The following is a 25,381-nucleotide window of genomic DNA, read 5'->3' as shown; positions in this document are numbered from 1 at the left end:
TCTTTTTTTTCTATTCTACTATGTTATGGAAATGCTTTTTTGTTTCTTAAATTCATAATAAAATTAATAAAAGAAAAAAGGAGGGATGGTTTTGTAGGTAAAGACGAATTCTGTTTTGGACAATTTGAATTTGCTATCCTATGAGACAGCAAGGTGACAACATTCAATAAACAGTTGATAAAGCAGAACTGGCAAGCAGGAGAGATGAAAGTCAGATATGTGAATCTGAGATTTATTTGCATAGAGATGACAATTGGACACTTGACAACTAATGAGAGAGGGAGAAAAGAATCCAGGATAGTTTGGGGATTTTTGAATACAGAGAAATAATACAGAGGAAAAAAAAGATTAAAAAGGAATAGCTTGAGTAAGTAGAAAAAGGGCCAGTAAAGAACATTTTCAAAATGGAATGGAATGTCTGAGAGAAGGGACTCTAGAGTGGTCACTCTACTGCAGTAAATTCAAGAATGACAACTAAAAAAAGGTCACCAGATTTAGCTATAAGAAGATAATTGGTGACCCTGGTCATTTTCATTGACCTGGCAAGATGTTAAGTCCACTAATAAGGATTGAGAAATAAATGAGAAGTAAGGAAGGAGAAACCTCAAATGTAGATAGGATTTTCTAGTGATTCGGTAGTAAATGAAAATAGAAAGATAGAAAGGTATTTTAAGAATGTGTGTAGGGGACAGATAGAATACATCAAATAAATCGCCTCATCGCATTAAAAATAAGTAATAAGATGTTGGCTCAGAAGTGCTGAACTAGATGCAAAGATTTCAAAATCGTAAAAGTGGATAACTTTAAAGAATCGTGATTATTGCTACTAGATCTTCAAGGGCCTATGATTTCATTGACATGGATATTCTTCTCTACTGATGAGTTAACAAAATTAAGGAGATTGGCTTTCAATAACTAATCCCTTATCAAAAGTCGTAACTCTGAAGCCTTTCCCTGTCGTTTACTAAGATCGCCAGTTTGGGCTGACATTGCCTATGAGAAGCCTGGTCACCTCTGACCCACGATGAGGCATAGGAGTGGGTAGGTCTTTCAGTGAAGATGAGTCTAACCCAGTCTAATGACAAATGTTGTAAAGAAGCCACATGTGGGTCACATGTAAAAATATTGTTGAGGGTGCCTATTTATAACTGTTATTTGCCTTACCAGCTGTTAAATTCTCAGAAGTCAGCTGTATCCCCAAATCAACTCTGTAATTGGCAAGACAAGGCAGTAAACTGATAACAGCATACTAATTCTTAGAAAAATTTTCTCAGCTGCTATGAGAAAAACTATAATTTCACAGCTAAGTAAATTAAAAACGAAAAATTTCCTTTGGGGACAAACAAAACAATGAACTTGGATCCAATGCACCCTGCCACCCGTACTGAAGTCAAAAAGGAGTGGAAAAGGAAAAAAGAATCAAAAGAAAATAGTGGGAAAACAGGAAAAAGAATTGTAGCGTAAGTCCTCCCTTGGTGACAGATGTGAGGGTTAATAAAAAGAGGAAAGAATCCCCAGGGGCACAGCCCATCACACGAGTCTGCCCGATGGCTCACACCCTCCTACCCCTCTCCCCTCCCCCCACCCCGTGACTGGCCAGGCGTCACTCACTGGGCAGAGACCCAGAGGGGGCGGGGACGAGAGCGAAGTCACGTGGGTGAAGCCGGCTAGACAATTAAAGAAACTGGTTTGAAGGGGAGGAGAGAGCGCTCATACGTGGTGTCACGTTCTCAGAAACAACATCCCCCAGCATGCAGCGCAGCAACGACCGCCCGACCTTTAGGTTCCACGGGACGTGTTGCAGGATGGGATTGGGAGTCTATGCCTCTGACAGACCGGACCGGATGCGGGGTGGCAAAGAGTAGGGGTCGATTGGTCCGTCCGGATTGGTCGGTAAGGGCGGAGGCCCCGCCCATAGATGGTGACGACAAGCGGTCTCAGTACATAAGGCGTTGTGGCCCCCGACCGCCCCGCCTTAGCTCCCGCGCTAGAGAGAAACATGTATCGATTTCGCTCACAGCTCTTCACGGGGATTTCTGCTGCCGCCATCGCCCACTCTTCCCCTCGTCGTTTCTCGCCTTTGTTGTTAGTTGAAGATTTATCTCTTAGCCAGCCGCCGCACAGACGCACAAGTAAAAACTGCAGCTCCATCGGCTGATCCTCGCTGTGCTTTCAACTCCAGGCGGCCCCGGGCGTCCCACGATGCCGAAGAATAAGAAGCGGAACATTCCCCACCGCGGCGGCGGCGGCGCAGGAGCAGCAGCGGCGGCAGCAGCAGGTGAGGGCCGTCCTACCACCGGCATCCTCGTCGCGGTCGGCCTGGTCCACGCGTCGTCCCTGGGCTCGGGCATTATGGGAGTTGTAGTACTTCGCCGTGGCATCCAGTTTCGGGGTTACCCCTGTGGAGGACAGGAGGACTACCACCCCCGACATGCCTTTCAGTCTATGCACCGCTGTCCCCTCGCGCACAATGGCGGAGGCCGTGAAGCTTCTAGGGACTAGGGGCGGGGTGCCAGGGATAGTGTGCTGGGTTCCCGAACCTGACAGGGAAGCAGGAGACTTGGGAGGAAGTGAGATTTTCCCGGGATTAGAGTGACAGGACGCAAAAGAATCTAGCACAATTTTATCTGTAGTTGCTGGACCTCTCGGACACTCCCGCTCCCTCCCTTCAAATCCCCTTTCCAAAATGGAGTCTCCGGGGAATGTCACCCGCCCGCGGGCCTGGCACCATCCTTCCCAGGGTCGGGATTCCCGGTTGCTTCTGACCCTTCCCTCTTGTCTCCTGTCTCCCTCGTGCGTAAGGCCGGCCGGCTTCTGCGTCAGCGGAACTGAGCTTGACAGCACGGATCTAGGTCCGCTTCTCCAGTGTCGGTGACCTCCCCTTCTATTCCCCCCACCCTCAACCTCCCACCTCCAGGGGTGGCCTTGGAAGCTGGACTTCTAACCAGACGCCGAAGTAGGGAACTAGGTTTCCCTCTCTTCATTAGTCTTTACATTAACAGCTACTTGTCCTTCTCAGGACATGTCTCCCCAGACTCAGATTACCGCCCCCAGTCCTCATCCCCTTATCTCTGATCTCAATACTCCTGGCCCCTCTCTCTGAGGTATGCTTGCAGTTCTAGACATAATTCACCTAAAATAGTCACTTAAGGAAGGCATTCTAAAAACAAAAGGATGAGAAAGAAGTGATGAGAAAACGAAAAAACAAACTCTTATTTTTCTTACTTGGAACTGATATATTCTTTTATTCTTCTTGGTCAAATGTTTTGGAGGCTTTGCTTTATTCATTATTTCTCAACTTGTAGTTGAATTACTGATAGTCACTGTTCTCAGCTGAGCTAAACTCATATCCTGTTCGGAATGATGCCAAACACGTCATTAGTTTTTCAGGTATTGTTACTTGATTAAGTTTGTTTCTCATAAATCCATCAAGCATAAGCCTGTAAAAAAAATAATGCAAATGCTTTGAAAAGTTCTGATTACCACCACTGATAATTGAAATTCAGAATGATTTGCCTTGTTTCATATAGAATAGATTATATTTTAGTTTAGAGGATGACTGAATTTAGTATTCTAGTAAAAGTACTCAGGGGATTTACTACTAGAATGTACTGATGGGAATACTACCTTCTCAAAGCTTATACAACTTATCAGAACACCTATTGGTGTTGCTGTGGTCTACAAAATGCTTTTAAAAACAATATTTTATCTTTTTTTCTGCCTCTCAGCTTTGAATCTCTATAACATGTGTGATTATTTGGTTCCAAGATAGTCAATAAGAGGACCAGCCTTGAATACAGTACTACTTTTTGACTTATAATAGCTGTAATAATAATCTGGAATAATTTGCTTCAGCCTTTCTGGGCTTTATTTTCATTAACTGTAAAATGAGGGCAAACTTTTCTAAGGTTTCTTTCAACTCTGTTCCTTTTGTGTTCTATGTTCTAATATATCTTGTTATATTGATAGAAATTGTGGAGGGGAGGGCCTTAGCTGACATAATAGTGGAGCATGAGTAATGTTGATACTAATATCCTTCTTGTAATAGAAACATACTATATAACTACTTTTCAACTTCTATAGATGGTAACATAGTTTCCCTTTTCTACCAGTAAATGGAATGGAGTTTTGCGTTGTATTTGTCAAAACCTACTCCTGTATTTTAAAACTTTTGTTTTTTTCTTCACATAATATAAACAACTTTTTGTGTAAATGTGGAGAAAGGCCTTCAGATCACAAGCTAAAGAGGTTATTGTTAAGAACTTTTAAATTCAACATGGCCAAAACTGAACTCATCATTTCTGTTAAACCCTCCCCTCTTTGTACCTTCCTTGTAACTATCAATGATACTGCTATTCTGTTAGTCATTTGACTTATAACCTGTGTCAGGATCCTCTTTTGCTACCCATACATACATCTAACTAGTTACCAGGTTCTAGCAATTCTGCCATTGTAATATTTCTTAATTATGCCTCTTTTTCCTCTTACATTGCTCCACTCTGAATCCAAAGCCTCATTACCTCTCTTGGACTATTTCATTATCATGCTGAACGGTTTCTCTGCACCCCTTACCCCCATTTCAAAGTATCCTCCACTTAGTTTTTGACTTGATCTTCCTGAAGTGCAGGTCTGACCACGTCATCCTATTGTTTTATTCAATAAGCTTCAATAGCTTCCTATCACCTCTTCTATCAAATATAAATTCCTTTGGTTTTAGAGTCCATTGTAAACTGGCCCCTTCCTACCTTTCCAGTATTCTTAGAACTTCTTCCTATCTACTCAATTCAATGATACTGTCTTCCTTGCAGTATGTTCCTCAAATTTTTATTGACTGCCTCCCATGCTTTGAACTTTTCCACCTCCTGGCTTCCTTCAAGTCTTAGCCAAAGTCTGTAAGAAGCATTTCGTAGTCCTCCTTAATATCAGTGCCTTCCCTCTGAGATTATCTCCAATTTATTGTGTGTATAGCATGTTGGTACATACTTGTTTAGTGTTGCCTCCCCTATTAGACTGTGAGCTCCTTGAGAACAAGGACTGTGATTTGCTTTTCTTTGTATCCCTAGTACTTTAGGACAGTACAGAGAATAGAGGCACATAATAAATGCTTGTTTACTTGACACAGAAGACATCTGCTCCCATCTGGTGCAGTTGCCCTTGGAGAAGGGGAATAATATATTCCCCTAGAGAATTTGACCTGTGCCTGTGACCCTAGAACTCTGAGAGGGAGGCAGCAAGTGAGAGAAAAATCAGCAGTGGGGGAAAATGAGCCACTGGGAAATGGGACACTTGTGGGTTCAAAAGGAGGGGCTTCCCCCAACACATTGGTATGTTAATGCCTTGGTATTTTTGAATCATTGTTGATCTAATTAATTTTGAGAGTCATCTAGATGACACAAGTTTACAAAGTGTTATCTGGAGTCAGGAAGTCCTGAGGTCAAATACAACACTGGGCAAATCATTTAACCTCTTTTGTCTTAATTTCTTCATTTGTAAAATGAGGATAATAACATCTGCCTCTCAGTGCTGTGAGGATAAAATGATAGATAAATGCTTGTGGTGATGGTTGTTCTTAAAATCCCTTCCAACTTTAAAATCCCATAATTCAGCACCACAAATCTGATGTTGATTAAATTCCTTAAATTATGTTTGAGGACTGAGACCTAACCTAGTCAGTTCTAAACTCTCCAATCTAGTACTTTCCATTGAATGCATGCTAAATATATATTTGGATGGGATCTTTTAGGGGATAGCTGTGGGAAAAAAAGGACAGACATAATTTTAGTTCTGTTTTTTCTGTAATTGAAAAATTCTAAAGATAAGAATTTGTATTTATGTGAGGCTTTAAGATTTTAGAAAGTGCTTTAAATCTAGCAACACCTCATAATAATCCTCTGAAGTACAGATTGCCGAGGTCATCCAGTCTCAGAAAGATTAGTTATCTTTTCCACATCTTGACTTTCCTATCACTGTTTTAATATATTGTGAGTCAGCATAAGAAATGGAAATTTTTTGAGAATTTTGCAGTAGCTGCAGGTGCCAAAGAGGCTATGATCAGATTTTTAAGCCAAATTTTACAATAACATACTGTAAATGCTCCATAAAAGCAAATATTTAGACTTCTCCTTTGGTATGAAGAGAGGATCAAAAAATTTTACATGCATTTTCCAGATTGTAGGGGCATCATTTCCCTAACTCTCAGGTTGTAGAAGAGATTATTATATTTACCCAAACTGTTGTGTATCTAATAAATGTTGAAGGCAGGTTTTGAGTAAACGTCTAGTTTCCAAATCCAGTACTCTTTCTTCTACAAATATATTACGTTAAAGAGTAGCACAAATGGGGAAATCTTGAAATGAAAGGAACATTTAAAATATTTCCTTTAGAGATATGTGTTGAATTGTTAGTGTTACCATTTTCCTACAGTGAAAGTGATAAAATTCATGTAGTGAAATTTTTTGGTTCGGGTAGGTACCAATTCAGGATTAAAATAACCTGTATAGAAAGAGACAACAAATGGGAAGATAATTTATAGATTAGATCTGTAACTCTTTAAGATTTCATTTGTGTAGCCTCAGCAATGTAGTTAACATATAGTAAATTTTAAAGATAAATTTTAACTAATATATTCTGTTTTTATATCTGCCTAAATTTTCCTCGTGTCCCCCTTCCCCTTCCAGAGAGCCATCCCATATAACAAAGAATTAAAATAAAAAGATGAAGAACAGGGAAAAAAATCTGACAACACATGCAATATTTCACCCCCGTGGACCCACCTCTGCAAAGAAGTGAGGGGAGGTATCTTCTCATATCTCTTCTTTGTAGCCAAGCTTCTTGTTTGTAATTTTGCAACATTTATTTTTGGTTATTTTGTGGGTTGTTCTTTCCACTTATATTTATTGCATACTGTTATTGCATATATTGTTCTCTTGACTCTGCTTACTTCACTTTGTATCAGTTCGTGAAAAATTTTTCCATGCTTTAACTATATATTAAGTATTCTTTGTTTCTTGTAACTGAATAAATTCCATCACATTCATAATTTCTTAGGCCATTTGTCATATTTGTTTATTCCTTTTCCAAGCAATGGGCAATCTACTTTGTTTCCATTTCTCTATTATTCAGGATCTTTTACTATTTTGTGGATAACAATGTAGCACTTAAAAGGCTGTCCATCTATATAGACACTGTAGAAGCTAATTACAAAGTTAAAAATAGAATTGTAAACTTATCACAAAGTCAGAGTCTGTGCTTACTGATGATGATCAATCATGCTCTAGTGAAAATAGTTGGAAATGTTTGCTTAAATGAAGCCTCAAAACTTCAATTATGTAAATACAGTAACAGCTTGTTATGTGATTTGTGCAGGGTCACATAACATATTTATCAGAGGTAGAACTTGAACCCAGCCTTTCTCTTACTGACTCTTGAGTCCCTATACCTTATTGTATCTCATTAATATTTAAAAGAATAAAATCTCTTTTGCAGGGGAAAAAATATTGAACAAGAAATCATGAGATCTGCTTTCTAGTTCCAGCTTCTGCCCTTGTGATCATGAGCAAATCACTTTACTTCTGGGCTTTAGCTCTTTTATTGGGAAAATGAAGTAATGGATTAAATTATAAGATAATTATGTCTTCCATACTTTTGCAATCCCATTAGGCTCCAAACTGCTGGAACTTTTAGGAAGTGTACCTTAAAGTACTTAAGAGTTCTCTGCTATTTTATGTAAAGACTATCTCTTGTCATAGTACTTAATTCCTTTCCTTCTTAATGAGAAAACAAAAAGCTTAAAAATCAATAATTATTTATATTCTTGGGAACAGTGTGCAACTTTTCCCCTAAAGTACTAATTACTGGTAACGCATTAAGATAACACAGTAAACCCAAATTTGAAGATTCTTATGAAAGACATTCTTTCTTGGATGGAAGAATAGTGAGCAATTATACAATATTCTATTAAGATACATATACATACACAAATACTTACACGTCTTAGCTAAAATTAAACTCTAGTATTTCAGATGATCCTCATTACCATCACTGTCAACTATAGTTAAGTTAATATTTTTTAATCCTAAAAAAGGAGAGGCAGCATTGCTTGTTGGTAAGAGGTATTGACTTTGTAGTTGGGAGAACTGGGTTCAAGTCCTTCTGGCAAATACTAACTTTGGCTGTGTGCATTATCATTTTGTCCCTCTCAGTTTCCTGCATTTTGAGCAACTGAGACTTAAATTTTAGAGGAGGTGCAAAATCTGTGTTGTACTTAAGCCAAATAAAATCACATTAAGTATAAAATAATATTAATAATGAGTTAAATTATTTTGCAAATTATATCATTTGGTTAGGGTGTTTGAAGCATTATACTTCTAAAAGTATGCTTTAATATGAAAATATTTAGTATTTTAGAACTAAGAAAACCTATTTTTCTTTAAATACCATGCATATAAATATAACCATCCCATCTTTAATCAATGTTGGTTAGCACTGATTGGTCTAAGAATGGGGGTTTTAGTAATAAAAGTAAAATAGTGAGTCCATTTTCACTATGGATGATCCTTCCCTTCTCTCAATTTTATAAACTTGGACTTTTTGGGGTTAAAATATAGAACTTAGCTGGAAAGAATTGGAAATCTTTGAGTCCAGCTCCCTCCTTTTGTAAGTTAGGAAACTGAGACCCAGAAAATGATTTTCTCAAGGTCACATAGACTTTAATGATACAAAAGATTTGAAATTCAAACTTAGATCTAACTCACTTAGCTTAGTACCTGGCAGATAATAGTTATTTCATAAATGTTTATTGGTCAACAGACTGACTTAAGTCCCCTGGCTCCAAGTCTGGCTTTTTTTATTATACTGTGGTTCCCCAGATGAGATTAAGGAGTTACTATGTGCATAACTATGCTAGGCATTAGAGGTCTTCTTGGGTCATGGATTTATATTATGATCTTATTAGGAAAAAAGATTACATACAAAAGTAATGCTAACATAGGTCATTCATGTGTAAAAAATAGAAATCAAAATGCTTAAAATAGGTCATCCCTGCATTTTAGAATCCTCATGAAAATCAAGTGAACATAGTATCAAAGCATCTTAACTTTTTCTCTTTCTCTCTTAGGTGGCCAACATCGAAATGTGCAGCCTTTTAGTGATGAAGATGCATCAATTGAAACTATGAGCCATTGCAGTGGTTTCAGTGATCCTGCTAGCTTTGCTGAGGATGGTATGCTTCTTTTTGCAATTATGAGTAGATGTTGCTTCAGAGAAAAGGATGTTTTAAAATATAATTTTATAATTATGGAAAATCTTTTTAGAAACTGAGACAAGCAATTGCCCTATTCCTACTTCTTTCTATTAAAATTAATATTTCTTGGCTTGTGTTTCATTAGGGCCAGAAGTCCTTGACGAAGAAGGAACTCAGGAAGATTTAGAATACAAACTGAAGGGATTAATTGACCTAACATTTGACAAGAGGTAAGCAGCATTTTGAAAAAAAAATTCATGTGGGACATCTTAAATTACTTAAAATTTTATGTAAGTTATTTTTTATTATGTTAAATTTTGATTTTTTTTTTCTTTTTCCTTTGGATTCCTAACCCAGACTATGGAATTAGTTACTTTAATTTAGATAAATGGATCCAAATGAGTAATTTTTAAAGCATTGTTCATATATAATCAGTAAATGTCTATGTTTTTTAAAATTAGTGAAATGTTATTTGGTATAATGAAAATTAATTTTTAACTAGAAATTACAAAAATATCTTTATTTTTGACCTTTTACTTGGTAGTATAATAAAAGAAAATGGAGAAACAAATCTATTTAGTTAACTAAGAACCATGTTAGTATTTTTAGATATATTGGAAAACATTTGAAATGTAGAGTATCCTAGAGTTATAAAAAATGAGCTAACAAATATCATTCTAAAAGTGTATTCGCTTTATCATGTTTAAATATTTTACTTTTTACAGTGCGAAGACAAGGCAGGCTGCTCTTGAAGGGATTAAAAATGCAATGGCTTCTAAAATTCTTTATGAATTTATTCTGGAGAGAAGAATAACATTAACAGATAGCATTGAACGTTGCCTAAAAAAAGGTAATTTTAAAAAATATTAACAGTTGTAAACAATCATGTTTTGCACTTTCTTTAGAATAGTATTGTAATGGCCATAACAATTATGGGGTGGCCTTACTTTGGGATGACTGTCATTGGTTGTGCTAAGTTTTTCGTAAATTTTTTTCCTTAAAGCTCCTGATAATTTTTATACTGAGGCAATCAGAGATAGTACAGCATTCTTCAGTCAGTTTATTTAGGGAGATTCAACTGTTTGGTAGCCAACTGGGTTATTATGGGTAGGCCTTTGGTTGAAGAAATTCCTGCATCTCCCACTTAATTTTTTTTGGCAAGGCAGTTAGGGTTAAGTGATTTGCTTAGGATCACACAGCTAAGTTAATCTGTCTGAGGCTAGATTTAAACTCAGGTTCTCCTGACTCCAGGGCTAGTGCTTTAATCACTGTGCCCCCTAGTTACCGCTTCCACTCCTTTTTTTAAAGAATTGATCATAACTAACATACTTATAACTATGTTGCATTTATTATGGATGTGTGAGTTATAGAACTTTAGAAAAGATCTTTTAGAATCCATTGCTTATATTTAGCATGTATGTTCTCTGTGAAAGTACTATCAGTCCGGTATTAATTTGTTTTAATTTCACTTGAATGTGTAGAAGTCTTTAGTCTCCATAATTCTCTTAGTTACTACTCATATAAAAATTTTTTGTCATTTGTAATTATACAAATAAAAATTCTTGACTATCAATGAAAATTTTAAAAAGAACTTTATTCAGATTGCCAGCCCAGATATTTCCCCTTTTATTCTAAAGGGAAGCCCTCCCTACCTCTTCCTTTCCCCTTTAGCTCATGTGTCAATCACAATATATTTCTTTATGTAGGAACAATGGCTAGTGACAGAAGACTTTTCAGGCATACTTGGAGAATAGGGTGGGGAACAGGATGGAACTAATGAAGAAAAAAATAATATAAATAAATGTGTATTTTGCAGATACCAAAGCCCTATCTAAAGGTATAGTTTAGGGTAAGCAATAATAGAAATAATCTGAAATGCTTTGGAAGAACTCAACAAGCAGTTATTAAAGTCTTTTTTGTTGTTCAGTTTCAGTCGTATCTGACTGTGATCCCATTTTGGTTTTTCTTAGCAAAGATACTGGAGTAGTTTGCTGTTTCCTTCTCCAGTTTATTTTACGAATGAGTAAACTATGACAAAAACTGGTTTAGTGACTTGCCCAGGGTCATATAACTAGTAAGTGTCTGATACCAGATTTGAAAGATATAACTCTTTCTGACTCCTGGCCCGAGACATTCACTGTCCACTCTGCCACCTAGCTGCCCTAAATCTTTATTTACTTTGCATAATTAAATTGTAAGCATTTCTTAACTTAAAAAGTTATAAAAGACTACAAAAATTACTTGCTCTAGTTATCTTTACAACACTTGTAAGGAGATTGGGGAATAGGCATTGTAAAGTCAGATGACTCCTAATACTTTACAGCATTAGAAAAATGATAATCTTCTCTTCTAAATCAAGATTAATTTACTTGTGGCCCTTGCATAGTTATATTTTTACTTTTCTTTCCTCTCCAGGAAAAAGCGATGAACAGCGTGCAGCTGCAGGACTGGCATGTATTCTTTGTGTACAATTGGGGCCTGGAATTGAAAGTGAAGAGGTTTTAAAGACTCTTGGACCTATTCTAAAGAAAATAATATGTGATGGAACAGCTAGTATCCAGGCTAGACAGGCTGTAAGTATTATGGGTCAGTGTTCCCAGTTTAAGTATTCCTCTGAAGAATTCAGGCATAAAGACATGTATTTTAATGTACTTCTCTGATAACCATCTTTGTTTCTTCTTAGTAGTCTTTATTGATTTTTTTACTTTAGTTTAAGGGAATGGCATTTAACATTATTCAAATTGGTCCCTTGCCTCTTATTTTTTAAGTTTTTTTCCCTTGAATCATATTTAGCAGATATCTGAAAGTAAAACTATGTTGTATTATTAAATAATAGAATATGTTACCAAGGAAGCTTGCTGGAAGTCTCTTAAAATAGTTCTTCGTTCCATGTGCTTTGAATAATTTAAGATAAGTTAAGCAAGTAATTAAAAAAAAACAAAACTAAACACCTGGCTACTCACTTAGGCATGTAGCAGGAGTAAATTGCAATTTCTTATTTTTTCCAATGAGACTAAGAATCGGGAACACCTCACAAGGACTACAACTTAATCTGTGACATAATTGCTCCATTTGTTGATTTAACTACTCAGTCCACTCTTTTCTGATGGAAGCAGTTTGGCTAAGTGCTCTCTTCCTCTTCTCATATATATATATAACATATGCACTTGTCTGTTTTATTCCTCATGTAGAATATGTACTCCTTCAGGATAGACCTTTGCTTTGGTCCTTTTATGCCTAGTCTGTAGAAGACAGAAGACTACTTGCATAAAATGAGTAATGCTTGTTCAATTGGATTTGAGTAATTACTTGAACTTGATAAGATTCAGAGATGCTTTCAAAGTGCTTTTTCTGACTCAAAAAAATCATTGGTTAAAAAAATCTAAGTGCTAAAATTACAATTTTTATGGTATAAGGATTAAAAATGAAGATTCAAGGTCCAATTCTGTCTCAAATGATTATTGGTTGTGTGACACCAATTTATGTGTCATCTAACTTATCTTAGTCTCACTTTCTTCATCTATTGGATGGCTTCTCAGGTCTGTTTCATTTCAAAATCTATGATTCTCTGACTTGGTAACTAATTAGGATTAGGGGGGTGTTTTTCAAACTCAAGTGTTTTAAATTGTATATAATCAATTTTATCTTAAAAGTAAGGTTCTGCATAGGAAAAAGAATTTCTTGTCATATGGTGGCAGTAATTGCAAATAGTTCAGTACTATATAATTAGGATACATCATTATAAGGGGGAAAGAATCTCAATCTGATTCATGAAAAGTCTGGTCCTGAAGATTAAGGACAGAAGATCAGAATAAAATTCCCTGGGATCAGCAATTTACTATGAATGAGTTCATTTTTAAAACAAAAATCTGTCCTTGGGTATTTAAAAAATTCTGTTTCATTCACTGAAGATAAGTAGATTGACTTTAGTGATCTTGGAAGAAAAGTGCCATTTTCTTTGTACACATAAAAGATTTCTAAACTTGTTTTTTAGCATGAGACTGTAATTGACTATACAAAATATAAAGAAAAAAATATAGCAGAATATAGATGCTAAAAGGGCAGTTTCTTTTTAATTTTTTCCTTTTTGCTTTATCAGCATTTCATGACATTTTAAAATAAATTGTGTAAGATTTCATTTGATATGATTAGGGAGAGGAGGTAATGAAAATAATGGTATTTCTTGATTGGGGGAAGAGAATTGATGGCTTCAGTTTATATTATAATTATATTCTTTATATGAGTTATACTTGTGAGACTATTTAATGAAAAGTAGGATCATGGATTTATCCAAGTCCACAATCAAATTTTAACAGCCAGAATTAGTACCCAAGTATGTTAACTCCTGTACCAGTGCTTTTCTACAGTGCTGCTCTTGGGGACTTCAGAAATACATATTTAAACAATTTTTCCATGAATTTAAATTACAATTTAATTAGAAAGCCTTCAATTAAATTGAAATAAAATTGTAAGCATTAAATTACCTCCCTTCTCTTCTGTGTTTAGTGTGCAACTTGCTTTGGAGTTTGCTGTTTTATTGCCACAGATGACATTACTGTAAGTATAAAATTTAAAATATGTTTTATTATATATCTTAGTATAATAAAGTTTAAATTAGTCATCTTAATTTATCTTCTTGTGAATTAGGAATTATATTCAACAATGGAATGTTTGGAAAATATCTTCACCAAGTCATATCACAAAGAGAAAGACACTAATGGCATCTGCAGCACTCCTAATACAGTGCTTCATATCAGCTCTCTTTTAGTGTGGACATTGTTATTGACTATCTGCCCAATCAATGAAGTGAAGAAAAAGATTGAGATGTAAGTATTTAATTTTTGTCTGTTTTATTTCCAGAAAGCAATGTCTGTTTTCTGATAGCATACTTAGATGTAAATTTCATTAAAAAAATTTCTTCCAGGTAGTCTTAACAACAACTAACTCTGTTTTCTAGGCATTTACACAAACTTCCAAGCCTGCTTTCTTGTGATGATGTTAACATGAGAATTGCTGCTGGTGAAACTTTGGCTCTTCTTTTTGAACTTGCAAGAGAAACTGATAATGTAAGTATTTTAGAGGTGCATAGTAGTGAATTACATTTGTATTTATGGTATAGTTGCACTTGATTTTTTTTTTTTTTCTTTGACTAACTGCTTGGATTTAGAGAAATAAATTAATATTTATTTGAAGAAATTCTTATATCCAAGGGAATAAAATGATAGTTTTAGATATTTGGTTGGTATGAATGCCTAAAAATATCAGTCAAAGGAGTAATAATAATGTTACATGCAATTACATAGTATTTTGTGATTTACAAAGTGCTATTGCACATATTATCTTTTTTGATTTCCTTAATTCTATGAGGTAGGTCGAATGAGCATGTCCCATGTTGTAGCTAAGAACAAAGAGGTAGATTGAATTCGTTTAGATGAATGAATTTAGAAGAAGAAAGGTAACTACTTTATTCATTTGAGAAAAATATTTGAGAAAATATTTGGCAAATAAATGGTCTCTTGCATTTGGTGTTTACCTGTCAGCTTGCTTGTGTATGTAATTTACATATGCTAAAGTCTCACTTTAAGTATAAGAGTAGCTGGATACCAGTGAGGAAGCAGGTACTTTCCATTTCCAAATTGAAAAACTCTTTACAATGTGATTTCCAGAAAAAGGTTAGAAATATGACCAGGAAAAACCAGTTTTGTTTTTTTCACTAGGATTTTTATTATGAAGACATGGAATCTTTGACTCAGAAGCTCAGAGCTTTGGCTACAGATGGAAATAAACACAGAGCCAAAGTTGACAAAAGGAAGCAGCGATCTGTCTTCAGAGATGTTCTGAGGGCTGTGGAGGTAATCTTAAATTCTTTGGTTAGATTATGTAAATCTAGAGCTATTTTTATGATCACTATTAACCAGAAAAATCACCTGATTATTGTATACTCCATACAGAGTCCAATGTGATGCACTGTAGTAAAAAATGAGATTTCTTAAAGTGCTTTTAAGTCACAATAAATTAAAGATTACCACTTTAAATTTTTCAAAGCAGTTTTACGTATTTTCTCATCTGTTTTTCAACCAGAAACACTGAGGCAGAAAAAATCAACATAATCCCAGGTTTATAGATAAGTTAACAAAGGTATAGAGAGAGAGTGGCTTGCTGAGATCAGTCATATAGCTAATTAGTGGTAGAGTTGGGATTAAAATTTATAGCTTTTCTCAACCTTATTCTCTTTCTTGAGATTAAGCTGTTTGACGAGGCTAGTTGTACTATTCCTATAGACTTTGAGCAATATGACATTAGATTAGTTTTTATATTAGAAGTTGTAAAATAATCTTTGTTATTATTTGTGCTTACATAGCTTTCTCCTCCCACCCAAAAAAAAAAAAACATTATGTCATTCATTTCATGTCTTTGGGTTGAAATAGTCACCTGCTTTGCACACTTATAATTTAATGTCTTTTATGTTTGGCACATAGATCCTTAATAAATACTTGTTAATTGTTCCGCCCATGCCCATTTTATATTTTACTGTAATTTTTCATTGTTTTGATCTTAAATTAATACCATGATAATAGTTTCTTTTATTAATATATGTAGATTTAGAATATCATAATTTAGCAAAAATGGATTAGTTTATCTCTCAAGGGACTTTAAGAGTTCTAAAATTCTGTGATTCTTATAACCTTATTTGAGTATTTAAAATGAGAGAGAATAAAGGTAGGGTACAGTAATAAATATTACTAGTTTGTCATTCCCCTGCCTGTAAAAATTTGGAAATATGTCATACAGGATAATATAGGAAGTTAACTAGAACTTCTAGTGTCCTTGTTATACATAGTATCTTTTTAGAAAGAATAAAAGAACAATAATTTTTGAGTCATAGAATTTTAGATCAAGTTGCTGAGACTATAAATATCATGTTTAGGTTTTGTTTTGTTTTGTTTTTTTGCATTTTACAGAATAGTAAACTTGATGCCTAAAGGGATTTTGAACAAGGATTATGTAACTTCCAAATTCAGTGGGAAAGTTTGGTGCTCTTTTCTGGCTTTCAAGTTTTGGCTCTTCACTTAATAGATGCCACTTAACTTATGAGGGCCTAAATGGTCACAGTTTGAAAAGGACCTTGGACATTATCTTAGTTTTAAATTATTTCATTTTATAGATGGGATCATTTAAAATTGTATTCATGTTTCAGGTATCATGAATAGAAAGCCAAATTATGTTTTGCATAATTGTTTAGCAGTGCATTTATTTGAATATAGGTATTAAAAGAGGCCATTCTTTGCCTCAATCTTTACCTAGCCTTAGTTGCCTCAGTCAAGACCTGTGTAAAGACCTTAGCTTAAAATAGCCAAGGTTTTCCACTGTATCTGGAGTCAACCCCCATCATCCTGATTTGTATCTTACCACTGGACATAGATGACTCTGAAGGAGAAAGTGAGGCTGGTGACTGCCCACCCTTATTTAAATCCAACTCACTTGCGCATATATCTTGGCATCACCTTTCTGATGTCATGGTCCTCTTGAAGAACAAAGGACAAGTAATAACAATATACATGTATATATGTGATTAGAATAACAACATATATGTATTTATGTGATTAGAAATTTAGCTACCTAAAAAAAAAATCCCTTTTTTCAAAAAAATTATAGGAACGTGATTTTCCAACTGAAACTGTTAAATTTGGACCTGAACGTATGTATATTGATTGCTGGGTCAAAAAACAAACTTATGACACTTTTAAGGAGATTCTGGGAACAGGAATGCAGTATCATCTGCAGGTAAGATGCTACTATTGTCTTGCCTTTTTTTTTTTTTTTTTCATTTTTAAAATTTTAAATAAGTTTGTTGTATAGTTGTTTATTTAGTTTAACTTTTATATTTGGGGAATGTGAATGAATGCTTTTTTATATAACATTTTAGAAGTCAATAGATTTTTCTGGCAAAACTTTTAAAAATACTGGACATCTGGAAATATATTTGTTTTGGTCTTCTTCCATATTTCCCAAGTTAGAAATACAAGACCAAAAAGTTAGTTTCTGTGATATAATTTTAAGACCTAAGTAAGGGACTGCTATCACTGATTTTATTTGTAAAAGAAACTCCCATTATCAGTGCAGGTCATAATGTTCTTTGCAGTTCCATAATCTTAAACAATTGACTGGAATTATGAGATTAAGTAATTTGCCCAATAACTGCATAGTCATTATGTGTCAAAAGGCAGAACTGGATCCCCATTTTTCTTTTCTTTTTTTTCCTTACTCAAAAGTAGGTTTATTTAAGAGAAAAGATTACAGACAAAATAAAAGGTAAAATAGGCACCAGGAGGGCTAGTATTCATTGTGACATGTTGCTTTTTTTTAAGTGTAAAAGATGTAGGAACAATTTACAGAAATGAAAAGCAACTGGTTGAAATTTGTATTTATGCTGTTTTTTTTTTAAGGTTGTTATGTAACATTTACTGACAAACATTAAACTCTCATTGATTTATTTTTTTAGTCAAATGAATTTCTTCGGAATGTATTTGAGCTTGGACCACCAGTGATGCTTGATGCTGCAACTCTTAAAACAATGAAAATTTCTCGTTTTGAAAGGGTAGGTTTTTAAAGCCTTATTTAGCATGAAAGAAAAATTGAACTAAAAATAGCGTTTAACTATGTAATCCAGTGATTCGGATTTCATGATATATGTTTTCTATGAAGATGCTGCTGATACCATGACCTTGGTTTTATTTTAGTTGGGTTGGGATTTTTTCATATTCTTGAATTATGGTTTGACTGGCTAAATCCTTTACGTAACAGTCTACCTGACTTGTTTGCAAATGCAAGTTTGCACACATATACATATTCACATATATATATATATATATATATATATATATTTGTTATAGATATAAGTATTTAATATGAATGGCCCTTCCCCCTCAACACAAATGACCATTTAGGAATGACTATACCTAAAAGAATTACCTTATCTCCCTTTGTTTGAGATTTTTCTCTTCCTTTCTTCTGTCTTCCTCCTGAGAACTGCATATCCTGTTACTATCTGGGATTCATCCTAATCTCTTAGGTTCTTCCTTAGTAACATTACTTAATATCTAGATTCTTTGTATGTGGGTTGTCGGGACTTGAAAAGGAAAATGAAAAAGTTAGAAATTGCACATTATAGATTCATTAAACCTTTGTGTTCTAGCTTTTGAATTTAAATGATGTAATGTTTCTGTGAGAAAATTCATTCAAAGTTTCAAACAGTTAGTTTTAACTTTTGTATCACACTGTCCTTTTCAGTGTTAGGCCAAAAAGTGTATAAAGCTTAGCTGTATAAGCACATACAAGTTTTATTTGACTCATTGTTTTCTTTTGTTTGTTTGCTTTTTTAGCATTTATATAACTCTGCAGCATTTAAAGCGCGAACAAAAGCTAGAAGTAAATGCCGTGACAAGAGAGCAGATGTTGGAGAATTCTTCTAGATTTCTTCTATACAAAAACAACTACTTATTTCCTAATTCAAGATCTTTTCTATAATTTCCAAAGTATTTAACAATTTTTATCATGAGGGTGGGTGATAGGGTGAACATATATTACTTAGATAAATTTTGTAATGGGGCCTAAATTCCTTATAACATTTATTAATGCTGTATAACATTTATTAACACAGTATTCCAAATAAGTGTAATTATTGAAGCTTCTTTGTATATAGAATTAGTAAACTTTTAAATAAAATTTTTATAATGTTTGATCAGAATCCATTTATGAAGCAGGGCAAAAATTCTTTTGGCTCACCTCAGATAATTTCCTGAATGAAAAAGGCATGTTATATAAATTTCCACAAGATAATATATATCTTAGTCTCTGGTTTCCTGAACTGTTAATTGGCTATTAACAATCCAAATCCTTACCCTTAACGATTGTAAATTTCTACCATAAGATAGAAAAATTATGACCCAATTCTAAAAGTTTCTTATTCTCTTAAAAAGCTGCTATATTTGCCCTTTAAATGGAACTTGATTATTGTAATTGTTCAGTTAGCAGACTGGACTTAAAAAGGAATTATTCCATTGCACAATATGTGCAAACTTTCAGCTACACAAAGGCATTAGATAGTGCTCTTGGAATTAATCAAATGTTAAATGCCATATCACTTATGAATTATCTTTAAAAGCAATAACACTGATTTTTGTCTCCAATGTAAGATCATGTGTTCATTGCTTTAAAATAAAGATTTTTCTTCATTAAGTGTTTCTTTTTTTCAACAGTGGGAAACTTCATTAATTGAGATAAGTACTTCTAATTGACTTTGGAAGAAATAAGTTTAATCCTCATGTCTTATGTAATGCCAAAAATCTGCAAATGTGTGTGCTTATATGATAGATATAAAAAGCCAATGACTGACAAATAACAGGACTGATTAGATACTTCCTTAAAATATTTCCTTTACAAGTAGAAAAAGAAAACTAACTTTCTAATGCCCTACTTCCTTTTAAATATTTTAGCAAACATTAAGTTTAAAAGTTTGAAAATCACTAAAAATTTAGAATGTATTGTTGGGAGAATAGTGACAATGGAGAAAAAGATATAATGATCAGATAGTCAGAATGGCTTCCTCAAATGGTAAATCTTGCCGCACCAAATTTCTTTCTTTTAACGGGTAGGGTGTTAGATTAGTAATTTTATAAATTAATTTGGCGAGATAATAATTTGGATAAAGACAGAGATGGCAAGTTGATCAAAGAGCACTGGGGCCAATATAATAATTAGCACTTTATTCATAAGGATAAAGTTAAATTCACACAAAATATGAAGAAAGATCTGGTTCAGCAGTTAATCTAAAAAGAATTTGTGCAAACTTCATTTGTGGGAACAATATGATAATGGCTGCCAAATAATAAGTGATATTTACTTGGCATCAGTATTTGTATAACATTTCCTTGGGCCATTTGCTAATCAACATTTCACATTGGCAAATTGAATCCCAAAAGAGGTTCCTTTTTCAGAATCTAGGGATAAATCTGAGAGATGGAAACTTATTGATTTCCCATTTTGTGTACCCCAACAGTCAACTGATTATCATCCATTAGCTTTTAGTGTGTGATATTTATGAGAAGACAAAAGCAAAAGCAATAGTTACACAGGAATTTTCCCCTCCTCCGCTGTCCCCTCCCCAAACAAGATGCCTTCTACCCTCTGTATCATCCCTTAGAGTCCCAGTGTAGACCTACCAATTTTGGTGCAAGGGATTGGCAATGGATAGCAACTCCCTTGCTCTTTTGGTTTTGTTATTTGAAGGATAATCCACTATTGGGCTGAGTCAAGCTGGTTCAGTCATTCTATTGTTGCTATTAGCTCTAGTTTCTGATAAGTCTTCTCTGATAGACCTTCCAAAGTGACCACTTATAGACCCTCCTTAATATTTGTTCACCTAAAATCTGGAAGGGATAAATAAAAAAGAAGCTACAAATGCTTTTAAAGACAGGCTGGCCAGGTGGGAGATAGAGCAGCTTCCCTTCTCACCAGACGTACTTGTTACCCAGGGAATGACATTCCTTTAGCATATCCACTGAGCTTGAGTACTAGCAGCCAATTAAGGTTTTATCACTAATCACACAAATTCCCCAGTGTGGTGGCCAACAAAAATCAGAGGCTATCTGCTTGGAAGGGGGCAGGCTTAAAAAGGTGCTCTCCATCACACATATGCAGCAACAAAACAATCCTAAACTTCCTGTACTTTCCTAGAATACTGACTGAATACTCCTTGTGGGTGTGTTTTGGGAGGGAGAGGTAATTATTTATAAAACATCTCATTTGTTTCTCCAAACAGTGAAGCAAGTACCACGAGCATGTTTTGTCCCATTTTGCAAATGAGGAAGCAAGCTTGAGGGTGTAATAAGTGATTTGCTTGTGATCATATTACTATGAAATGGAATTTATGCCCAGGTGTTTATGACTTCCAAGTCCGATGTTCTATTTAACTATATTAGGCTACCAAAAAAATAAATAAAGCCATCGTGACCTTCAGAGTATCCAGAAAATAGACCTGCTAACTGCCTCCAGACCACAAGCATGTTTTGGCCCATTTTGCAAATGAGGAAGCAAGCTTATTGAGGTGTAATAAATGATTGGCTTGTAGTCATATTACTATGAAATGGAATTTATGCCCAGGTGTTTCGACTTCCAAGTCCGATGTTCTATTTAGGCTACTAAAAAAAAAATAATAAAGCCATCTTGACCTTCAGAGTATCCAGGAAATAGACCTGCTGTAACTGCCTCCAGACTACACTATTATGTTCATTCTCAGGCAAGCCTGTTTAGTAAGAAAAGCCTTGGAGAACCTTTAGGTTTTGAACTCTGAGGGCAAGAAATATTTTTGCCCTTTTTGGTATCACACTGATTTGATAAATTTAGAAAGCCAGGGGTTCTTCAAGGCCTTGGAGGAATTAGCAGCAGGAACTAGGATGGCAATCATGCTGTAATTAAATACCAAGGGCATGGGAGCAAAAAGTCTATGAAGACAGAGACAGATGGTACAGAGGTAGGCTGTGGCATGGGACATGAAATATGATGGTGAAAGGCAAGGGAAGCATAAGGGTAGAAAGTATTCACATAATCGTGGATTGCAGTGAGGAGTACTAGGCAGCATAGATTTGATGGAGATAGAAAGATTAGACAGCAAGAGGTTTTTGGTTTTTTTTTTTTAATAGGATTTGGGGTTTTTTGGAGGAGAGGGGAGGAAGAATGGACCAACTTATATCTCTCTCACCTTGGGGTCCAGTTCATTAACATCCAAATCCTTTCAAAGTTATTAGTAAAACTAAAAGTTACATCTCAATATCAGTGCCTTTTTCATGCTGTCTTGGTCTGGAATTGTGAAGATTTAGAATTTGTTTGGAATGTGCATCTTGGAAGACCGGAACACATTTACGGTAACGTAGCTGGCTTCCACTGACTCATCACATGTTAACAGGATGAGAAGTTTGGTTAATACATGATATGATTTGTAAATTATCCTCTTTTGATCATTGGGACAAATTGTAACTTCCATGTTCCCCTTTATAAACTTTATGCTATTGGTCCTTTATGGTGAAGGTGGTCACAGACCAGAACAAGATACAATTTTTTTTTAATTATAGCTTTTTAGATACAATTTTATTTAATACACATGCACTTAGCAAAGTGGCTGGCACTTTGGTGTTTAATAAATGCTTACTGGGGGCAGCTAAATGACACAATGGATACAGCACTGATCCTGGAATCAGAATCAGGACCTGGGTTCAAATTTTTTTTGTTAAATAACTTTTTATTGATAGAACCCATGCCAAGGTAATTTTTTACAGCATTATCCCTTGCATTCACTTCTGTTTCAATTTTTCCCTTCCCTTCCTCTACCCACTCCCCCAGATGACAAGCAGTCCTTTACATGTTGAATAGGTTACAGTATATCCTAGATACAATATATGTGTGCAGAACCGAACAGTTTTCTTGTTGCACAGGGAGAATTGGATTCAGAAGGTATAAATACTGGGTTCAAAATTGATCTTAGACACTTAACACTTACTAGCTGTGTGACCCTGGGCAAGTCACTTAACCCAATTGCCTCACCAAAAAAAAAAAAAAAATGCTTATTGACTTGAAAAGCAAGACTGGTGAAGGATCTCAAGATCATGTTATGAACAGTTGTTAAAGCAAGGAGTAATGTATAGCTTACAGAAAAGAATTCTTAGGGGAACATAATACCTGTCCAACTTTGATGGGCTGTCATCTTGAAGAATTAGATCTGTTCTACTTGGCCCCAGAGCCAAGAACTAGAGATGTGATTTACAGAGACAAATTTGACTTAGATATAAGAAAAACTTCAAATTAGAAGTTTAGGGTTTCTCATAACTAGACAGCTTCAAGAGGAGTGGTATGTTGTAAAGGGAGGGGCTTCTTATGTTGGATTATTTTTCCTTGGATTCTTCCTGGTCAATATTCTATGAAGTAGTAGTATAATTCTTCATTGCATTTTTCCTGCTTAATCATTTAACTTTTCAGTATAATGTGTGTATTATTACAAAACATTACAATAACTCTTGGTATTGAAGGTGATCTTATGCTCTGGAAACTATGTCAGCAGAGCACAATACCCCGTAAGAGGGCCTTCCAAGCTGTAAAGATTTGAGATTGCTGTGGGTCCAACAAGAAGAGGTTGTTCACTAATCTTATGTCAGGAGGCAGTGACCTCTTTGAGTCACAAAACTTAAGAAGATTGAAGGAGTATGGTTGATGAAATAACAGATGCTGGAAAAGTCAAGTCAAGAAGCAATTAAGTGACTTCTATGTTCCAGTCACTTTTCTAAGTGTTGGGGATACAAAGAAAGAAAAAGGAAGATACACAGAGAGAAAAAGAATTTAATGAGTTTTTAAAAAGCTTTGATTCACAGAAAGTGTAAGCATTCCCTTTATTCCACTCATAATCACCCTTTGTTGTAGATCTTCATCAATTCATATCTGGACTACAGCACTAGCTTTCCATTGGTCTCCTTGCTTCAGGTCTCTTTCCACTCCAATCCACCCTCTATTTAGCTGCCAAAGTGATCTTCCTGAAGTTCAGCTCTAACCTTATCACCCACTTCTCTCCCTCTGTCCACATGAGGAATCACACTTTTATCTGTGGGTATTCTGCTCAAAAGAATATACATTTTGATTGCTGAAACCTTACATATGATTACTGGAACCTGAAATCTTGGGATTTACTGCTAGAATTTCTTCTCTTCTCTACTTAATCATTTAAAAAGAAAACTGAGACAGCTAACTCTTTTGTCCCATGAAATTTCATTTATGATTTCTTGAAGTAGAGCACTAGAAAACTAGGCTTTATAAAGCCCATTGGGATTAAAATGGAGCAACTTGATCATACCTTAAACCCAAATCATTCTGTCACTGATTGACCAATTATAAGTCCCATCCCAAGCCTTACTTGGTTGTTTGGGTTTTTGATAGCAGAGTAAGTATACATAGCAATTATTTGTTTTTTTTTGTTGTTGTTTTTTTGTTTTTTAAATATTAGTACTTTTAATGTTACACATCATACCATCACAAAAAGACAATTATAAACAGGATGCTGTTCCTCAATTTTCACTGGCAATGTATTTCTCTTACAGTAAACCAAGTTTGTATTCCACCATCATGTGTGGTTCTCCCATTATTTCACTCTGCGATGGATCATTAAGAATATCTTCAAATCCAATACTCTCATCAGAACCTCTCAAAATATCCAGGGAGAGGTTCGAGCTCTGAAGGAAGGGAAGACGCTGGACCTGTTTCACTGCCTTGGATTCCATCTGTAACTTCAGGGGAGCATACAGGCCCTGGATATTTCTCAGTGTGGAAAAATTCATTTTATCTTGATTGAGCTGGAAATTTTTTTCTGATAATTCAAGAGGATGACTAGGCAAAAGTTCATTTTTCACACAAGAAAAACCTCTCCGAAGAATATCATGGTTTCCAAAAGGACTACTAGCTGAAAGTTCAGAAACTGAAATACTATCCTTTAGCTGCGATCCAAGTCCTCTGGTATTCATCTTCGATGCGTCTATCTGCAGCCACGGCGCAGCGCCTCCTTCTCGTCCGTTTCTCTATCCATTTCCACATAGCAATTATTTGAATTTATAGAAGGTCTTCCTTCTCAATCTGATTTTTTTTTTTTTTAGAGTAGGTAAACTAAGCTGACTTTTTCCTCATTTCCTACACTAACCTTGAATGGGTGTTGCCACAGACCAACGGAGACTTAGGAAAGACCTTAGCTTAAAATGTTTTCCCACTTCATGTGTGGTTATCTCCAGGTGTCCTGATCTGTCTTGCCACTGGACTCAGAAACTCTGGAAGAGAGACTGAGGTTGATGACTTCCTCTCTTAAATCCAATTCACTTGCAAGTCAAAACATGGTCCTTCTGATGAACAGAGGGCAAACAATTCCAGAACAGAGGACAAGCAATTCACCTACCACCACTGCTCAAACGATCCAGTGGCTCCCTTTTACTTCCAGTATAAAAAATGAAATCTTTTGGCTTTTAAAATCCTTCACAGAGCTTTTACAATGGTCAGAAAAATAGGAAGGGGACAGTAACAGTAATAGGTGATGGGAATTGGTTCAAAGAAGGA

The 25,381-nt window shown here is 35.2% G+C and overlaps 2 protein-coding genes across 2 annotated transcripts; one reads left to right on the top strand and one right to left on the bottom strand.

Moving 5' to 3' along the window:
• The first annotated feature begins 1,643 nt into the window (after positions 1 to 1,643).
• IFRD1 (interferon related developmental regulator 1) lies at positions 1,644 to 19,480 on the top strand. The gene is made up of 12 exons (XM_052000355.1): positions 1,644 to 2,278; positions 9,116 to 9,220; positions 9,387 to 9,471; positions 9,967 to 10,091; positions 11,657 to 11,814; positions 13,748 to 13,798; positions 13,889 to 14,067; positions 14,199 to 14,307; positions 14,959 to 15,093; positions 16,898 to 17,026; positions 17,745 to 17,840; positions 18,625 to 19,480. Exons 1-12 carry the CDS (start codon positions 2,203 to 2,205, stop codon positions 18,712 to 18,714), a joined length of 1,338 nt encoding a protein of 445 aa, XP_051856315.1. The 5' UTR covers positions 1,644 to 2,202; the 3' UTR covers positions 18,715 to 19,480.
• A 4,853-nt stretch (positions 19,481 to 24,333) lies between these two features.
• On the bottom strand, positions 24,334 to 24,871 carry LOC127564705 (proteasome maturation protein-like). The gene has a single exon (XM_052001441.1). It carries the CDS (start codon positions 24,799 to 24,801, stop codon positions 24,376 to 24,378), a length of 426 nt encoding a protein of 141 aa, XP_051857401.1. The 5' UTR covers positions 24,802 to 24,871; the 3' UTR covers positions 24,334 to 24,375.
• Between the last annotated feature and the right edge of the window lie 510 nt (positions 24,872 to 25,381).

This window comes from Antechinus flavipes, chromosome 5 (assembly GCF_016432865.1).
Source record: "Antechinus flavipes isolate AdamAnt ecotype Samford, QLD, Australia chromosome 5, AdamAnt_v2, whole genome shotgun sequence".
NCBI lineage: Eukaryota > Metazoa > Chordata > Mammalia > Dasyuromorphia > Dasyuridae > Antechinus > Antechinus flavipes.
Note: the sequence above shows the minus strand (reverse complement) of the source record. Positions and strands in the feature narration are given on the sequence as shown.

What these genes read in the sequence shown, in the direction of transcription:
- LOC127564705 (XM_052001441.1), bottom strand. Translation starts at nt 24,801, where the DNA reads ATGAATACCAGAGGACTTGGATCGCAGCTAAAGGATAGTATTTCAGTT.
- IFRD1 (XM_052000355.1), top strand. Translation starts at nt 2,203, where the DNA reads ATGCCGAAGAATAAGAAGCGGAACATTCCCCACCGCGGCGGCGGCGGC. An exon ending in GTATCCAGGCTAGACAGGCT is followed by an intron (nt 11,815 to 13,747) that starts GTAAGTATTATG and finishes TTCTGTGTTTAG; the next exon opens with TGTGCAACTTGCTTTGGAGT. An exon ending in GAATGCAGTATCATCTGCAG is followed by an intron (nt 17,027 to 17,744) that starts GTAAGATGCTAC and finishes TTATTTTTTTAG; the next exon opens with TCAAATGAATTTCTTCGGAA.